We start from the raw sequence: 19,580 nt of genomic DNA, 5'->3' as shown, positions 1-19,580 counted from the left end.
AAGGCAACTGGAGATGACCCTGCAGGTCACACTTAGCTAAGAATACAAAGAGGCATAAAATAGCCAGTGCACTTAAAGGGCTTATAGTCTCACTGGGTAAGGGAGACAAGAAAAGTTAAATAACAATAAAATATTTTAAGTAATACATACAAGAGAGGAGTATATCTTCAGTCATGATTAGCTGCCAAATGAATTTTACAGCCAAAAAGTGCTTCAGGACTTCAGAGGGAACTAGAATCTAGAACTAGAACTAGAATTAGGGTGGGGCTAATTTTGTGCAGGAGAATGACGCAATAAAATTCAAAATTCAAAATCTTATAGTAGTGTTTACACTACTATATGAAATATTTTAAACCTTTTACCTACAGAATGATTTTGAAATGTGAGGGATAAAACTGTTGGAAACAGTTTATCTACAGGATTATCTTTAACATATATTAACATATGTAGCAAAATTTTAGGCTACAAACTATTAAAAAGGATGAATATCAGCTTGCTAATATACCACAGAATAGCCACTGCCAGAGATTCTATGCTAGAGGTTGATCAAAATGGCACCTGTGTAATCTGAGTTAGACTTCAAGGTGCAAGAATCAGTAGGACCATTTTTTAACTTTTTATGTGATAAAGACCAGTGGCAAAGAGAATCCAAAAAAAGCAGGCCATCTAAAATTCATTTATATTTTGCTTTGGAATGAATCTTGGGGCAGAAGTTTTACTTTACTAGCTCCACTTTACTTGTTCTTCAAGTAATAGAATACTGTATTAACAATACTGTATGAAAATGAACTCCTCTTTCCCAAATGTACATGTGCATGTGTACACATATGCACAGATGCACACACACAGACTTATTGCAGGGTGTAGATGACCCCAAAAGTAGACAAAAGTGGCAAAGGAAGTCTGCTTGGTAATGAAAATTTGTCACAGAAAATCTAGTTTTGTTTTGATATAAAATTGTGGTACAACATGTGGATTTCTGGAAGTTGTTAAATTTTAGGGTTGATGGTCAGATGGTTCCCTACACATATTCATAATTAATAAAGATGAATTTTGAATGTTTGATTCATTTTCACATGCTGTTACAAAGCACAATTGTTAAGAGTTAATGAATCAGAACTTCTACTCTTGTGGTTGCAGATGAATGTACTTCCCTCTATGGTCCTAAACAAAGACAGTTCTTTTTTCACACTATTAATTACTACATACCAACTATAGCTACAGCCTGAGCCATAGAGTCAAGAGAGATTCCATCATTAGTTTACCCCTCAGTTTCATATCAATGTCTCAGACTGCTGTTCTTACGGATACTTCTAACCATTCTGAAACCATTCTAACCATGGACAATTCTAACCCTTTTGAAGATCAAGTTGATTTCCCATTGTAAACATCGACTCTTAAAGTCTTTGAACAGAATCAGTCCTACTCCAACTCTTACCTTTAGCTTACCAGTAGTCCGAAGAAAACGGCAAAATTCATCTTGAATTGCAAAAAATTTGTCATTGGCTGTTCCTCTGGCTTTCTTAAGGATAGTCATACTCTCTTGGAAATATTGCTCTGCCACATCTATGAAAAAAATCATTTAAAATATGAAGACTGCCACCAGATTTGGAAAGACAAAAAGAGAATAACAATGTTTTTGGTAATGAAGATCTATCTGAAAATTAGTAAACGAGCCTACCAATGAAATGAATGAGATGAAAAGACATGATAACGATAGCTAACATTTAGATAGTGGTTTTTATGGTTTGCAAATCATTTTATAATCACATTTTAATAGCATTTTTCAAGTTTTCAAGGCCTATTCTGATACATCTCATTTGATCCTTAAAATAACCACATGAAGTAGGAAGAACAGATATTATTATTCCTTCTTTAACATATAAAAAAAGCAGCATATCAAAGAAGCTGAAGGATGAATTGCTTCATGATCACAAAGCTAGTATGTCAAACTGGCTTTCCAAGGCCTACATACATCTTAATTTTCCCCTTGAGATGGCATAAATATGACAATTTGTACAAGAGAAACAAAATTCCTTCAGACAGGAAATCAACATGGATTTTTTTTTATAATGGATAGTCATTAGGATCTGATCGTACAATATTAGTTCCTTACTGATGTCAGCAATCCAAGAGCCTGTTTATTTTTAATGAGCCCTAATTTGTCTGACTGGATAATGATATTATTAATCATTACTTCTGATGACTTAACTTATCTAGAACATAGCCAAGAATGTGGAAGGAACCCAACAAGACCTCTGGAAAGCCCAAATGAGCATATAAAGTTCATAAACTAAATATCAAGCAATCTGTTTTAAATCAAAATTTACTAGCTATTTTTTTTTTAGATAGAGTGATAACAAAGTTCTTCTTAGATGAGATGTCGAAATTTAGTAATTTTCACACTATTAACTGCCACATATCAACTACACCTACAGCTTGGGCCACAGAGTCAAGAGAGAGTCCATGGTTACTTTGCCCATCAATGTCTCTTATGTTTTCAGACTGCTGTTCTTAGGAAAACTCCTAACGGATTTGAGTAGATACAGTAATTTAGACTTGGTAAGGAAGACAGCTAGATGCAGGCACACAGATAGTAATAAGAAGTGACAGCTGATAGAGGGATGAGACAGAAAAAGGACCATAAAACATGGACACAAGAACTCAAAATCATCACAGCCTAGAGTTATATAGTGAAGGGATAAACATCTCAATTAGCTCTTAAAGGCATCACTCTATTGATTTTCACCAAAATAGTTTTATTATGGTGTTTTTAATTGATGTTCATGATGATGACCAGAGGCTTCAAGAAAAGGTTAAATTCTATTTTGTTCCCTATTTAAGAAGCCAGGGAAGTATATAACACATTTTAGAAAGATTTCTACCAATAAAGAGTTAAAATAAAAATAACATTTTGGTGTTTAAAGGGAGAACTTCCATTTGATGTGGTTCCCAATTTTTTTTAAGGCTCACAGAAGAAGGATTAGCTTGAGGTGTGTGGGCTGGGGTGCGAGATAAAGGCAAATTAAAACAAATAGTTCTCCACTCCATGATGCCAGTACTAGCTGATATTGCATCTTTTCCTCCATTCTAACTTTTAGATTGTAGGAATTTGTAGCTGCCCATAAACAAGGTCACAAATAAGGATTATATATGAAACCGCACATCTATTACATATAGCTTGTTTTAATGTATGTATAAATTTAACACAGCAGTACCAACATCACCTTGTCTGTGTCCTCTTTAAACTTCCTTTTCATCTCTTTTGTGTATCTAAAATATATTTGAAAATGTATGTCTTATTTTATACCCAGTCTCTTATCTCTCCATGAAGAAGTAGAAACATGTTTCATTACTTTTCTGAGGGTGTGATTAGTCATTGATAAGAGTCCTAGTTGTTTTCCTCTACAATGCTATGGTCGCTGTAATTAGTTTTTGTTCATTCAGTTGACCTCAGCATCAGTTCATATAAGTTTTCTCAGATTCTCTGATTCCATTCCTTTTCATCATTTCTTATGGTAAAATAATATTCTATTATATTCATATACCATAATTTGTTTATTCCCCCACTGGTGGGCACCGACTTTTATTTTTAGTTCTTTGCAACAACAAAAAGTGGTGCTATTAATATTCTGTACACATGGGTCTCTGTCTCTGATTTTTTGTTGTATAAAACTAGTGATGCTATCGCTGGATCCAAGAGTATGCTGTTTAGTGACTTTTGGAAAATAGTTTTAAGTTGGTTTCCAGAGTAGATGTCCCAATTTACAGCTCTATCAAGAACTCATTACTGTCGCTATTCTTATAGCCCCTCCAACAACTGTCATTTTCCTTTTTTGCTATCTTTGCCAACCTAATGGGCATCAGATGGCACCACAGAACTGTCTTTTTCATTTCTCTTATTATTAGTTATCTGGAGCATTTTTTATATACCAACCGTAATTCTTAATTGATTTTTGGGATGATTGTGTTGTTTCAGTTAATACTGAAACAATTTTATTTAACTAAATACAACAAATACTGAGCGTCAATGTAACACTAATCATCTAGTTAGAATAATATTAGTAAAGTTAGGTTTAATTAAGACGATATGGAAGATAAGTTCTCAAAGTAGGTGATACTGCCTTCTGGGGGGCAATGGAATGATCCAGGGAGGTGGTAGTAGTTTGAAATGCCCCAAATTTCAAAAAAACAAAAACAAAACTGATAAAGAAAGTAGAGGGAGAAGCTGAGTAATTTTTTTTTTTTTTGAAAAGCGAGTGGTAGGCCAAATAAGTTTGGGAACCTCTATATGGAATAAAGAATTATAACTAACTGAATACTTTGTCTAACTCACACTTAAGTAGTGATGGACTGTCCTCTTTTCCTTTTTTATTCAGGGCCTTTTTTAGTTCTTCTGTGTCTTCATTCTGAAGATTACTTTTTAGTGAACAGTATTATATAAGCCTAATAAAAGGCAGAGGAGTTTGACTAACGCAATTTTGTATTTGACTAATACTTAGTTAGTTGAAGAATTTGTTTATCAAGATTTAAAGTGATAGTACGGCCTGTGTCCCCTTCTAAACTACTCTCTGCTCTCCTTTGTGTATTACATTTTTTTGCATTTTCTTTTTTCTTTCTTTCTTTTTCTTTTTTTTAACATCACTATTAGAATCTTCTCCCACCATCATTAATTTAAAAATGGCTTATGTTCAAAAGTTATTTTGTATACTGGCTATTTGGAACTTGGAACACATTTTCCCATAGAAACAATGTTATAATTAATGCTTCCGTTTTCTGATTGGATCACAAATGCTTATCTAATCTATAATGCAGCTGAACTACATAAAGAACTAAAAGTACTAGCCTGAATTTTAGAAGTAGATGAAAGAGTCAGGTTAGAAGACAGTCTATCTTGTCTTTCCTGGGTACAAAGTCAGTTCATGGACAAAATTTTGAAACAGGTCAAGTTTGTATTTGGTGTACTTCCACCTCCTATTCTATTTGCTCTTGTCTCTCATGTACCGTAAGCCCTCATCCTTCCCTAAAGCTTGAACTATGGCATCTCAGGAAGACGCACCTTATCAAAGTATTCCATGCCCCACAATTACCTCCCTCCTTTCCCACTGCATTAAGTTATAATGATGACCTCTCTGAATCTGTTTTCTCATCTAAAGGATGGCAGTCATAACACTACCTGTCTCATAGGATGACTGTGAGGATCAAATGAGCTAATATTTACAAAATGCTTTGCAAATCTTAAAGTGTTATGTAAAGTCATCTCTGTATTATTAACATTTTTGTAATAACAATGGCAAATTTACATAATTCTTTAAGGTTTACAAAGTGCTTTCCCTCAACACAGGTGATTTAGCTAGGTTTTTAGGAAGGTCATTCAATCTTATTGAATTAATTTAAACTAATATGTGAGTGAATGACAATTTTTTCCTTTAATCATCTTTCCTTTATTTTTTCTCTCATTCTCTTTTATATTTCTTTTTGAGAGGGGTGATAGCAGGGCCATTAATGTAGGCTGGACAGGCATGCCAAATGGGGTCATAAAGAGTCAGAAAAAACTGAAATGAACAACAACAAAAATGCACCCCAAAAAGTGAGATTATAAATCCATAAAAGCACATGCAAGGAGATGATGAGAGGAAAACTCCCCAAAGTTTCCTGTTTTCACAATTTATTTTGTCTACCTCCAAAAACACAAATTCTCCAAAATATCCATGTTTGTCACAGTGTCAGCAAATATGATGTTTTCATCATTGGAAGAGGCAAGTGGAATGAGGCCCGTGACAATTATTTTTATGTATGGGCCACTGGTAAGTAAAGCATTTGTAAATCTGGGACTACCTGCATGTATGTTAAAAACAAAACAAAATCTTATATCTAGAAAAAAGAATATTATCAAGTTATTCTCTCTGACACAAAATACCACCTGCTCTATGGAAGTTAGATAATTATCATTTCTGAACTGTGTGGTAGAATAGAGAGAACACTGGAATTAGAATTAGAAGACCTGGGTTTGACTCTCAGTTCCATCACTCTCTAGCTGTAAGACTGTGGACAAATTCTCTTAACCTGTTTCATCCTCAGTTTCTTAATCTATCATAATTCTTATATTGCTTGTCTAATGGGAACTAAATTGTGAATTATTATCACCATCATTTGTTTATAACATTGATATCTATAATCCTTCAGCCTCAGAAAATTATTACACATACTTTTATATATGCCATTTTGGAAGTTTAGCAATAGTTTTCCATGGGGAAGGTAGGCATGGCTCCCTTATAAGGATTCCACATCTGACTGACAGAATTTGTTCCATTAAACTAAGTGCACTGTAGGCCATGAGTTGTCAAAAAGCCTTTGAACTTCTCATACCTGGTGTCTAAGACAGGATAGTCTTAACTTTAAAAAGCTGATCTTGAATCATCAGCCACTTGATATGGACCTCTGCAGAAGGTTAGGTCATTTTTTAAAATATAGGATAGTGAATCATTCTGTAAATCTGATAGCATCCACAAGAGCCACAGGTGCTTGACTTGCCTCCCAGTGTCAGTAATCTTTCCATGTTTTCATTCCAACAACATTTATAACTAGTAGCTATTGAGGAAAAGTAACTGCACAGAAAGTCTGTCAACTTTTCCATGTAGTTATTTTCAAATGAACTGAATCTTGCAGAGGAAGTTAAAGTCAAGCAAAAAGTGGGGTTTTTGGGGGTTCTGGTTTTGTTGGAGGTCAGAGGAAGATCAAAGAAAGGAGAGAATGAAAATAAATGAAAGAAATAAAACAAAACTATTAAACTCCTATTTTGCTTGTTTTCTTTATTAAGAAGAATGATATTGATTCAGGAAAGGACAGAACAAAAAAGCCAAAACTGAAGTTTGACCATGTATTGGGAATGAGGGATGACAGGAGAGCCTTAAAGCTGCACTCATTCATATCTACAATGTAGTTTTAAAACTGAGAAGAGGAATTCAGAGTATAGCAGAGAGACTATGGAGAATTTATGGAAAGACCACAAAGAAAAATTGCACAGGATAAGAAGGCATGGATTAGGGAGTCATGTGCCCCAAATAAGCAGCAGATAGAGCAGCAGGTGTGGAATCAGGAAGACCTGAGTTCAGCCCAGCTCAGCACTTACTAAGTGTGTGTGACCCTGGGCAAAGACACTTAACCCTATTTGCCTTGGCTTCCTCATCTGTACAATGACCTGGGGGAGAAATGCCAAACTACTCCAGTATTTTTGACAAGAAAACACCAGATGGGGTCACAAAGAGTCAGACACAACTGAAATGATTGAACAACAAAAATGTGCCCCAAACAAGTGAGATCATAAATCCATAAAAGTATAAGCAAGTCAGGAGACGGTGAGAGAGCATCAAGCCACCTTCATACTGTGCGAAGCCCAGGAACTGCAAAGACAAAAGGGTCTCTGCTCTGGAGAGTGGAAGGAAGACAACCCAGAAAAACAACAAGGGAGGTGAAGAATGGGGTGGGGGGGGGTGTTATTTGATGGGGGGGGGGGCTGGTGAAAAAGTCAGAGAAGTTCCAAAGTAGTGGAGCCACGTGACAAATGATACCTCTTTTGATATGGGCTCCCTCCTTAAATGACAGTTCTGGACTTTATGGCTCCACCCTCCAAGCAGACAGACAGATGGTGGTGGCAGATGGGATTTTGCTAGATATCCTGAAGAGGTTTTCTCAATAATAAGCTTCCTGGGGCAAGGTCAGAGAATTCCCAAAAGTAGGTCAGCCAGGTGAGAAATGCAAAGTTCTGAGCTGGGCTCCCTCCTTAAATGAAGGCTTTGGGGTTAAGGGCTCTATCCTCCCAGCAGGAAGGTAGCTGATGAGTAACCAAGCTGCTTTGAGGTTTACGTGAACTACAACCCAGAATATTGAAAGATTTTATAACCATGATTGCAGAACTATTATCTGTGATTATTAAAAAGTAATTTTTTTTAAAAGGCCTGGAAATCGTCAACTGTGGAAGAAAATAGGTTCTTTAAACTATGGACCTATGAGCTTGATTTCAATTTCTAGCGATTCTAAAAGTCATTAAAGGTAAAGTTTATGAGAGCTTAGACAGGGAAGAGGTAGATGAATGGATAAATGATTGAAAAAGCACTTATTAAGCACCTACGTGTCAGACACTGCAAAAAGCACTGGGGATAAAAGTACAAATGCTAGACTCCTTGTCATGGAGGAAGGTAACATAGTCCCTGGTGCTACTCAAGTCAAAGCTTCCTTCCATGGACTCTCCTCACCTCCACAGGCTGGAATGGGCAGTGGGTAGTAGCAGCCCTTCCAGAAGTGGAGGTTGATTGATTTGGTTACTAATCTCAAAGCAAGAGGTAGAAAGTGGGGCAGAGGGGGTGAGGGGTTGGGAAGAGGAGATGCTGCTGAGGCTGTTTTCTCCTTCATTCTTGAAGAGGACCGTAATGTCATCCTACCTCTCGGACTGCTCCTTGGTCTCCCTTTCTAGATCCTTATCCAGGTCATTCCCTCCAATAGTAGGGGGCCTCTTCTTTTACTCTTCTGTACTACTTTACTTAGTGATGTCATTAGCTCCCAAGGAATTAGTTATCATCTCTATACGGGTGATTCTCAAACCTGCTTATCCAGGCCTAATCTCTCTGCTGACCTCTAGTCTTCATCCCCAACTGCCTATCTGGTATCTTGAACTAGATGCCTTATGGACTTCTTAAACTAACCAGGAACTCATTCCTCATCCCCCTACCCCTGTTCCGCTTTCCAAACTTCCCTATTACTATGGAGTGCACTACAATCCTCCTGGTCCCTCAGACTTGCAATGCATCTGCCATCCTTTATTCCTCACCATCTCTCATATCCAATCTATTGCCAAGTCCTACCAAGCTCATTTTTGTAACATCTCTTAAATATGGCCCTTCTCTCCTCTGATACTGCTGCCACTCTAGTGCGGGCCCTCATCACCTCATGCATGCACTAACTACTGCAGTAGCTTGTGGTAGGTCTGCCTGCTTCAAGTCTCTCTGTCCTGACTCGAATCAATCCTTCATTTAGCCACCAGTGACTTTCCTAAAATGCAGATTTACCTGTGTAACCTCTTTATTTAACAAACTCCAATGACTCCTTGTTATCTCCAAGATCAAATACAAAATCCTTGATTCGGCATTCAAAGCCTTAGAATAACATACCTCCCCTCTTCAACCTTCACACCTTACTCCACACCATGTACTCTGTGATTAAGTAACACTGGCCTTCTTGCTGTTCCTCACACTTCATCCCTCAGCTCCAAGCAAAAAAAAAGGAAAGGAAAGGATAAAAAGAAGTTCAAAGATTTTTTGACCACTCATGGCCAACAGTGCACTTAGTTTCATGGAACAATTCTGTCAGTCAAATGTGGAATCCTTATAACAGAGCCGTGCCTACCTTCCCCATGGAAAACTATTGCAAAACTTCCAAAATGGCATACATAAAAGTATGTGTAATAATTTTCTGTTGCTGAAGGATTATAAATATCATGTTATAAACAAATCATGATGATAATTCACAATTTAGTTCCCATTAGACAAGCAATATAAGAATTATGATAGATTAAGAAACTGAGGATGAAACAGGTTAAGTGAATTTGTCCAAAGTCTTACAGCTAGAGGGAGATAGAACCGAGACTCAAACCCAGGTCTTCTAATTTTCCTGGCTGTCCTCCATGCCTAGAATCCTCTCCTTCTCATCTCTTCTTCCTTTTATCCCTACTTCCTACAAGTCCCAGCTATAATATCACATTCTACAGGAAGCACTTAATTTTTGTGCTTATGTTGGTTATAGCTTGTTTGTATGTATTTATTTGCATGTTGTCTTCATTAGACTGTGAGCTCTTTGAGGGTATGTACTCTCTTTTGTCCAGCTTTGTATCCCCAGCACTTAGCACAGTGCCTGGCACACACTTAATCAATGCTTTAAACCTCATTTAATTTTCTAACAAAGTTACTAGGCTAATAGAAAAAGGAAATATTTTGGCCACATATGACCAGGTTTTTCATGTATCATTGTCGCTGAGATGAAGAGATGTGGGCAAAGTGGTTATAAAGTAAAAAAAAAAAAAAAAAAGGTTGACAATAGATGGATGTTCCCCTGGAGGGAGGGGTCTAATGGAAAGTCTGAACAGGTCTTTGGCATTTCTATAAAACATTTTTGTCAGTGTCTTAAATGAAACTGACGACTGAAATTGCCAATTGTCTTTCAATAAATTGGCAACAGTTTATAAAATTTCATTTGATAAGTATCTGCATCTGGATACAAATACATCTTGATAAACACAGATGATTGATTGTTGAAGTTCACATGGTTAAATTTAATAGGAATAAGTGTAAAATCCTACATTTTGATTAAAACATTCAAGATACTAGACATAGGCTTGAGAAGGTATTATGTAACCAGACAACAGCTCATGTGAGCTGACTACAAGCTCAACATAAGCCAGCAATGTGATGTAGCAGTCTACAAAAGCTCACAAAAGCTTAGGCAATATTAACAGAAGCATTGTTTTTAAGTACAATTAAATCTGTAGCCCTGCTACACTCTGTTCTTACCGGATAAACTGTGGATGACAATGTTCAGTGGCAGCACATTTTAGAAAGGACGTTGATAAGCTAGAGAACAGGAAAACCATCAACAGAGCAACCAGGGTGATGATGACAAGAGTAGAAACTGCACCCCAGACTCTCACATGGAGAGAATGAAACTTAGGGAGCGCAGTCTTCAAGTATCTGAGGAGCTGTCACATGAAAGGACTGGCCCTTGAATGCAGAAGCAGGAGTAAACAAGCAGAGACTGCACTCATTTCAGCATGACTTAAGAAATATTTTCTAAAAGAGAAGTGTAAAAGTAGAATTTTCTTAAAAGGACAGTGAGTTCCCCATTACTTGAATTCTTCAGTGAAGGCTGAATGACTACTTTGGAGGAGGAGGAGGGATGATGTACAGGAAATTACTGCCTAGGTCTAGGACTAGGGGACCATGAAGGTCTCTTCCAACACAGTGATTTAAAAAGAATAAATTAGGCCTACTTCAGCACCTACAGTTCATGAGAATCATTTTTTGCAGGATGGTGACAATGCCATCCTATTTCAAAGTATCCCTGTGGACGATTTCATTTGAGAATTCACACCTACTTAATTCCTTTAGAGGGTTTAAAGGACTCTGCTATCCGTGGACATATATAGACAAAAATAAAGGAATATTTCATTGAAAAGGTATTTAGGTATGATTACAATTTGGCAGATCTCTGGTCAGGTGGCTTTTAATTAAAATAAATCCCAGTAACACAGTGCTCATTTTCCTGGGGTTGTCCTAAGGCAATCTAAGGTTGGAAAAAAATTAGAACAATGGGGATGGTTTTAATTAAAAGAGAACCCTTCATGTAAAATTTGACAATTATCTTTTGTAACTGTCATGAAAGTAATCTCTACACTATACTAAATGAAAAACCATTAAGAATACTTGGGGATTTAAGATAGGAAAAAAATCATATCCTAGCATGACTTTAACCCAAGAGTACTCAATCATCAGGCAACAGGAAAACTGACAGGCTGTACTTCATTTAAATATTATGGAAAAATCCCTCACACAGGGCTACTCAGATAGTTGTAGAGAAGCAGATTTCAGTTTAATATAGGGGAAATCTTCCTAACAACTAAAAATGTTCAAAAGTGTTATTGGTTGCCTTGGGAAATAGTGAGGTTCTCATCCCTGGAGGGCCTCAAGCTGAGGGAAGTGATAAGATTGTTTGTTTAGGTATTAGTGGGAACCATGATGGTCCTTTCCAACTCTGAGAGGGCCTTGGGTAGCAACCTCAGATAGAATTGGTAAAACCAGGACTGGGAATGAGCAAAAATGCTGCCTCTTTATAAAAACAAAATCAGTGAATTGTAGATCTGGAAACAACTACAGATTCCAAGAATCTCATTTCATTTTTATAGTTTCCCCACTGCCTATCACAGCATTCTCTCATATAACAGAAGCATAGAAAAATGATTAAGTGAAGTTTGCTCTAATCAATCAGAACAGGAAACAAATAAACAAAAAGACCATTCTACTAAGGTAGAAATAGGTCTTCTAATGAACAATGTTAATTAATTTTTATAGAATTTGTGATTTAAGAAATAAAACTAAATTCTTTTTGCTCCTCTTTACCAATCATTATTTATCCCCTTTACATTTTTATTCAAGACTTAGTTCCCCCTAGAGAACTTTCTTAGATGAATGCCACCTTCTTACTCTGATCATTCATTTCTTTAGTTTACACCAAGTCGTTTCTTATCTCTAGATAGACTGCTTTGTAACTATTCTCATTTTTTGCATCTCTGTTTTGAATGCCCAGCTATACTGTAAGATTCTTGAGTTCAAATATCATGTTTTCTAATATGAAATGAAACATGGACAAAAATGTATTTATATCTGGGGAGAGGAAGGATAGTAGTAGTGGTGGTTACGATCATAACCTTTTCTCTAAAATGAAGCCAGCATTTACTGCACAGGTACGGTGCTCCAGTATTTCAGGGTAGCAACCGGCTTTAAAACCAACAATAACAACAGTAACGTTAACGTTTATGTGGCACTTTTACGTGCCAACAACTCTGCTCAATGCTTTACAATGATCATCTCCCTGGATCCTCACGACAACCTGGGGAGGCAGATGCTATTGGTGTCTCCATCTTACAGATGGGGAAACAGAAGGAAGCAGACCTCAAGTGACTGGTTCAGGGTCACACAGCCAGCATGTGTCTAAGGTCATATTTGAATGCGGGTCTTTCTGACTCCAGGCCTAGCCATCTAGCTACCTGCAAGTGACTTTGAATCAACTTTCTAAGCAACATCTAAGTGAAGGAGAACTGATTAATGTCAGCTTAGAAGAAGGTATTACACTTAGCTCTGACCCTAAACCTGTCCTGTTCAACATTTCTATCAATGATTTGTAACAAAGTAGTTTGACCTATCCAATTCTCAGATGACAGGAAGAGCTAAAAGGAATAATTAATATAATGAAGAGGCTGCATGGTGTAGTGAAAACATCACTGATTTGGAGTCAGAGGCCCTGGGTTTAAATCACAGCTCTTCTACAAGGTGACTGTGTGACCTTGAGCAACTCACCTGACTTTTCTGGGTCTCAGTTTCCTGATATGTAAAATAAGGGGAGTGAGTCTAAGTCAACTGTAGAGTTCATTCTAATTCTTCACAAGTGATCTATGATCCTGTGGTGGTATTCTGGAGTTGGTGGGTAACAGAAATCACAGTACCTAGATTATATATAGTTTATAAAATGAGGTTGTTGGACTAATTGGTATCCCAGAAAGATCTCTTACATCTCCACAAGCATAATATTCTATTATTTTAATATGCTGGAAAGATGGGCAGAAATTCAATTTAACAAGCTTTTATACGCTATGCACTAAAAATACAAAAAACAAAATTAAACAAAATATTTAATATGGATAAACACCATAAAACAGCATAGGAGAGATCTGGCTTGACAGCATATGGAAAAACACACACACAAAAACCCTGGGGCTTTTAATCTATCTTGAAATCAATATGAGTCAGAAATATGCAGTGGCTACCAAAAAACCTAAACCTTCTGAAGGGTTTGCATAGAAGGCTGAAAGCCTGTCACATTGGCCAGCAATGCATTATAAAGTGCTCTCAAACTCCTAACTTGGAAAGAATGTGGTTTGCAGTAAGAGGAAACACTTCCAAACAAGGCTGACTGTGAGTAGTGCTGTTTGGCCTTCAGAAGGTTTATATTGAAATGTACTCGGCTTCAGAACTATTTGATTTTAATATCCTTTGTGAGAAAAGCTATAAACATAAGGCGAATGTCTTGAATCCTTGACAGTGTTGGTGAGATATGTTAATACAAAGTTTGACAAGAGTGCTCTGGGAAGCCAGCCAGCCTCAGGTTAGTATCATGCTGAAGGCCAGAACTGGGCCTTATACTAAATCCTTATACAATCAAAATCTTACAGCAGTTTTGCTTGCAGAAGGAATGAAGGATAAGACTAAGAAAAAAAAAAGGCACTGCATTGAGCTCAAAGCCTTAACGAATGGTTTTTGGGGGTTTGGGGCAAGTATTGTTCTTTCAAAAGACATTTAACACGGGTGGGGGGAGAGTCATTGAAAATTTGAAATGAAAGGTTATCTCATTAAAAAATCCTTTTTAACAATTTAGTGCCCGGGTAGCACACATTTTTTCTTTGAAAAGACCAATCAAAAGAAATTATATTGGCACAGGGGAAAACTCATGTAATACTTCAATGTAAATTTTCTTAGGACTCAGAAGAATACTTTGATTTACGCCAGGGAGGACTAGCAGGAGGTCCTTAGATGGAACCCACAAAAATACCTTAAACCAAAGAGAAAAGATTTTTAAAATGCTATTGCAGATTTGGGGATTTTCTTAGGCTACTTTTTCCTCCTTATGGGCTAACCTTGGAGAGATAACTGCATGTAGTGGATAGAGGGCTATTCTCAGAGTCAGGATCATCTTGGTTCAAATCCTACCACTGAAACATACCCAGTCGTGTCACTTAGACCTTCATTTGCACAAGGCAACTCTCTAAGAGAGTCTTAAGCTACAGAAAAGTTGTTGATCTGTATTGATGGAGATTAGACTGCTCATAAGGAGCTTTTTAGACCAATGAAAATAGAGGTGTGGACCTCTTGCTACCCACCGCCATCCAAAAAGAAAAACTATTCATTTTAATTTTGGGGTAGAAAAAAAGTTCTAAACTCAACAAATTCCATTTCCCCTGCTAAAACGCAGCTATAAGGGACACAGTGTTCCTGATGTGGTCTGATTAGGGCAGATATAGTGGAATTGTCATCTCCCTCAATCTGGACATGTCAGCACTTCAAATTATGTATCTTCATGTAGCCAGGGATAACATAACTTTTTTGGCTGCCAGAATTCTTACATTGACATGTATAGGAAGGAACCTATCTATACCTAAGAAGATCATATTCAGGGAAGAGAATAAGCATTTATAAAGGATCTACTATGTGCCAGGCACTATACTAAGTACTTTTTTACAAATCTTATCTCAGTTGAGCCTCACAACTCTTTGAGGTAGGTGCTATTATTATCCTCTTTTTACAGTTGAGGAAACTGAGGCAAAAAGAGGTTAAGTGACTTGCCCAGGATTACACTACAGCTACCAAGTGTCTAAGGTCACATTTGAATTCAAGTCTTTCAATCTCTAGGTCCAGGACCCTCTCTACTACATCACCAGCTGCCTTATAGGTTAATCTTATGAAAGCTAGGCCTGAAAAGAGTTTACCAGCATATCAAATTTTCAAGAGTCCTTCCTATATCTTCAGGAGCATCAGTGCAATGATATAGCATATAGCCTACAGATAATGTAGTTTCTAGACTTTGTATCCTTTCAATTTTTTAAATTATATTTCTACTTGTCCAAAAGGTCTTGTTTCTTTTAGGTTTTAGGCCTATGGTAATTTAAAAGGCCCTCTTTTACACATCTGTCACAAGGACTGAAAGTCATAGGGTCAAAGATTTAGAGCTGGAAGGAATCTCAGAGGTCACCTTGTTCTAATCCTTCATTTTTTGGAGGAAAACACTAAGAGTCATAAAGGTTCATTGACTTGCCCAAGGTCATATACAAGTATATAGTGTCAGAGTCAAGATTCCAACCCAAATCCTCTAATTCCAGACCCAGGACACTTGTTATACCATAGAAACATCTATGATAGGACAAACAGGAAACAGTCCATTACCAGTGATGATCAATATGTAGAAGTGACAAAAAACATACAGACCAAGGACGTATAAGGCTGGAAAAGGAGGGGACATCCATTAATTTAATGACAGTGAGAGATACCTGAGGGACAGCCAGTGCTTAATACACTTAATACACTTAATAGCTTTGTGATCCTAGACAAGTCATTTAGTTTCCTTATCTATGTCTTTTTATCTCTAGTTCTAGGACCTGGAGTCAAATCTTGCTAAAGATCTCTACCCCAACCTTACCTATCCTTCCCTCTGCCCCAAAGTCCCAGGCACTTATTTGAGTTTTCTGACTCATGTGATCAACCAGTCAACAACAATTTATTTTTATGTTTATATAATAGTAAATAAAATAAAACATATCTATATAATATGAAATATAATATAATTTATATAGTAGATTTTATACACATATACATATATTTTGGTTGGTATTTCATGATTTTATAGCACCCTCACCCCACATAAGATTGAGTAAAAGCCAGAAAAAATGTACCACAGGAAACTTTCTACCCTCCCTCCCCCCCAGATATCTTGGAACTATGATGCTCCATCATGACTGAAAGCTGAATTCTTTGGAGATTTTTGAGGCCAGGATTTCAGCAGGCAAGGAGTCTATCTGCTGGGTCAATTGCAGCTGTGACAACAACACAATGATCTTTAAAAATAGATCCCTTTAGCAAGTAAAACAAATTCCTCGAGTTCAACACTGAGCACACAGTTTCTGGGAAGCTCTAAGAGCTGTCTTTCTTACTCTCCTGGAAGATTAACTCCTACATAAAAGGAAAAGAAGCAGAGGGAGAATACATAGGGATATAAATAAAGACCTTCAGTGTGCCCAGATGAAGAACAGAATGTCATTGCCAGAATATTAAACCAACCAATAAGAAGACTCAGAAATCTGACTACAGCTATGTTTTGCCTTCTTTTCAACTTATTTAAAAATTGACTTAGGAAACTACATTATAGATAGAGATATGTGGAGGGGGATATAGGTAGCATGCATGTGCCCTTTACATTTTTAAAGATCTCTCTCACCATTGTGCTCAGGTCTTGAAGAGGCAATGGCAGCATGGGCAATTGAGAGTGCTGAGTCTGCTGCTTCTTCTACGGAAGGATTTTGATTCTGGGTGATATGATGTGCCTGTCACCATGAACAGAGGGAAAAGTTATGTTTATATGACATAACTTTTAACAGATATGACAGTCCTTGCAGAGATAAGATTAAGCCAAGAACCTTAAGATCATACATTTAGAACTGGAAGGAACTTAGAGTTCTCCTAGACCAACTTTGTTATTTTACAGATCAGGAAACAGGTTTGGAGTAGTTAAGAAATTGACCGATCTCATATCTTCTAAGTGCCAGAGGTGGTATTTGAACTCAAATCTTTCCTGAGTCCAAATCCAACATTCTTTCCCCCTATACTACACTTACCATGCTGCTCATTTATCATGAAGATCTAGTGTGTATAGTATACTGTAACTGAATAATAATGATAATAGTAAACTTGCATTAAAGTTTCCCAAGTATTTTACATACATTATCTAATTTGAACTTGATATCCACATTCTGTGGATGAGCAAAACAAGGCTTAGAGACCTTAAAAGACTTTTTGATCATCACAGTCAATAAATGTCTGAGGCAGGATTAGAAACCAGATCTTTCTGACTTTGAATCCAATACTCTTATCTATTGACACATTTATCTTAGTTTTGTCCTCAAAGAACTTACAATGTAGTGGGAAAAGAAAGCAAAATTATATGTGATAAAACTAGAGTTGAAAACAATTCAAGGTAACAATACAAGAGATAATCACAGGAGCAAATGATTAATTGTTGATTGAATAGGTGATCAATAAAAATAAAATTACTGGAATAAATTCAGAGGAATGAGAAATCACTGTATTGGAAGGCTTCAAGGAAAAGGACAAACTAACTCTTCTGGGTAGAAAGGTAGTGAAAAAAGAGGAGGGCTATTCCAAGTTAAGTAACTAAAGTGAGCAGAAGCATATAAGAAATGGTTAAAAAAATGAAAACTAGAAAGGTCCCATGGACAGAGAGCAACCTTCAGAGTCAAGAAGACTTAAAACTCAAATTCTGCATCTGGAGTATACCAGGTACATGGAGGTAGGCAAATCACTTCATCTCTGAGTACCCTAGACAACTACGTAAGACTCTAAAGTTGCAGACCAGAGGTAGTTTTCTTGCTGGAAGATCTCAGCTTATTCCAATGATGTCACAATCCTGATCCCCCTCAAATAGTTATTGAATTATGAATGACGACTAACCCCATTATGACCAAGAACATTAAGACCAAGGTATGTGTATTTTTGAGATTGGTGCAAGTCAAGACATCACCACTGATGTCACTGAAAATAAATGAAGGATGAACAATAACAACGAATGGGTAAGGGAGGCAGTTTATGGCCTGGGAAGGTAGGGCTTGAGAACTCAGAGCTGGTATTTGAGAGATCATCTAATCTAGTCTTCTCATTGTACAGGTAAGGAATCTGAAACCCAGGAAATTATGTGATGTATCCAAGAATGCATCAACAGGATATAAAAGAACTGGGATTTAAAGCCAGGTCTTCTAACTCCAAATCCAGTCTTTCCTACACCAGTGTTTTCTTGTTTTACTTCACTTGTTCAAGAATCCATCAACTCCACCAAATTGCTGGCATAACCAGTGTGCTATGCTCAGCTGAGTCAACTGTCCCAGATTGTCAGGAATAGAGAGCCAGAGTTAATAGCTTGTAAATGAGCTTAACACATCTCTAAAATTAAGAATGTCTTTACTAGTAATAGCTAACATTTATGTAACGCTTTAATGTTTGCAAAATATTAAATATAGTGTAAATATGCATATATATTCATATATATGCATATATACGCATATATATACACAAATACATATATGACTCTTACAACAACACTGGAAAGTAAGTTGCTATTATCTTCATTTTACATCCTCACTTAAGTGAAGAGGCATTAAGTGACTTCTCCAGTAAGTATCTAATGACTAATGTGAACATAGGTTTTTCTGACTCCAAATCTACCGTCAAAGTACCATCAAATTGAAGTGTTGTTTTCATCATCTCTCCCACAAATGCTAATAGTAGATTTTACACAATATTATATACACAATAGGCTCTCAAAACCTGGTGGTCTGACAGACAGATAAATAGATAAGATAGATACATCTAGATCCCTTTATTATTTTAGACAATAGACTGTAAATTAATCGATAACTTCAAGGACCCCCAAATTAGTTATGAGCCTTGACCTTAAAAGGCAACTCTTCAGAAAAGACTTCTGAAATTCATGATTGATACGAAACTTTCAAGGGTCAAAATAAAACTTAGTTACAAAGTGTCAAATGGCAACTTGCTTGTCATTTGAGGAAAATAAGAACTTATTTAAAAGAGAATGAAAAATTTGGAGTAAATTCAATTAATTATATTTGAGTTGTGCTTTTCTCCTCAGAATGCCTTTGTGAGAAATTTTAGTTTGAGTAACAGCTGTCATTCTTGTAGCATAAGGTAAAGAGTGGTATATTTAGTTCCATCTGGGGATTTAAAAATCTTCAGTGCACAAAATATGCAGAGGCATCCTCTTGTTTACTAAGTAAGCCATGAACTCTTTTGCATAGTGCACAAGAACCTCCACAATGTAGTGCCATCACTTCCAGCTGCATCTCACATACACTCTCTCCAAACTCTGACCAAATGAAATTTTGGGGACCACTCAAATATATGCTTCCTCTCCTGCCTCCTTGTTTTCACTCAGGATATATCATATACTTAGGATGAACT

At 36.8% G+C, this 19,580-nt stretch overlaps 1 protein-coding gene across 9 annotated transcripts in view; it reads right to left on the bottom strand.

Moving 5' to 3' along the window:
• Positions 1-19,580, bottom strand: part of TTC23 (tetratricopeptide repeat domain 23) — a 141,331-nt gene that overhangs the window by 13,606 nt on the left and 108,145 nt on the right. For all 9 annotated transcript variants that reach the window (XM_072617040.1, XM_072617048.1, XM_072617046.1 and 6 more), the window contains 2 exons: positions 16,807-16,912; positions 1,439-1,566 (listed from right to left, as the gene is read on the bottom strand). In XM_072617040.1, coding sequence (XP_072473141.1) covers positions 1,439-1,566; positions 16,807-16,912 — 234 coding nt within the window. The remainder of the gene's footprint in view (positions 1-1,438; positions 1,567-16,806; positions 16,913-19,580) is intronic.

Source organism: Notamacropus eugenii, chromosome 1, assembly GCF_028372415.1.
Source record: "Notamacropus eugenii isolate mMacEug1 chromosome 1, mMacEug1.pri_v2, whole genome shotgun sequence".
Taxonomy (NCBI): Eukaryota; Metazoa; Chordata; class Mammalia; order Diprotodontia; family Macropodidae; genus Notamacropus; species Notamacropus eugenii.
Note: the sequence above shows the minus strand (reverse complement) of the source record. Positions and strands in the feature narration are given on the sequence as shown.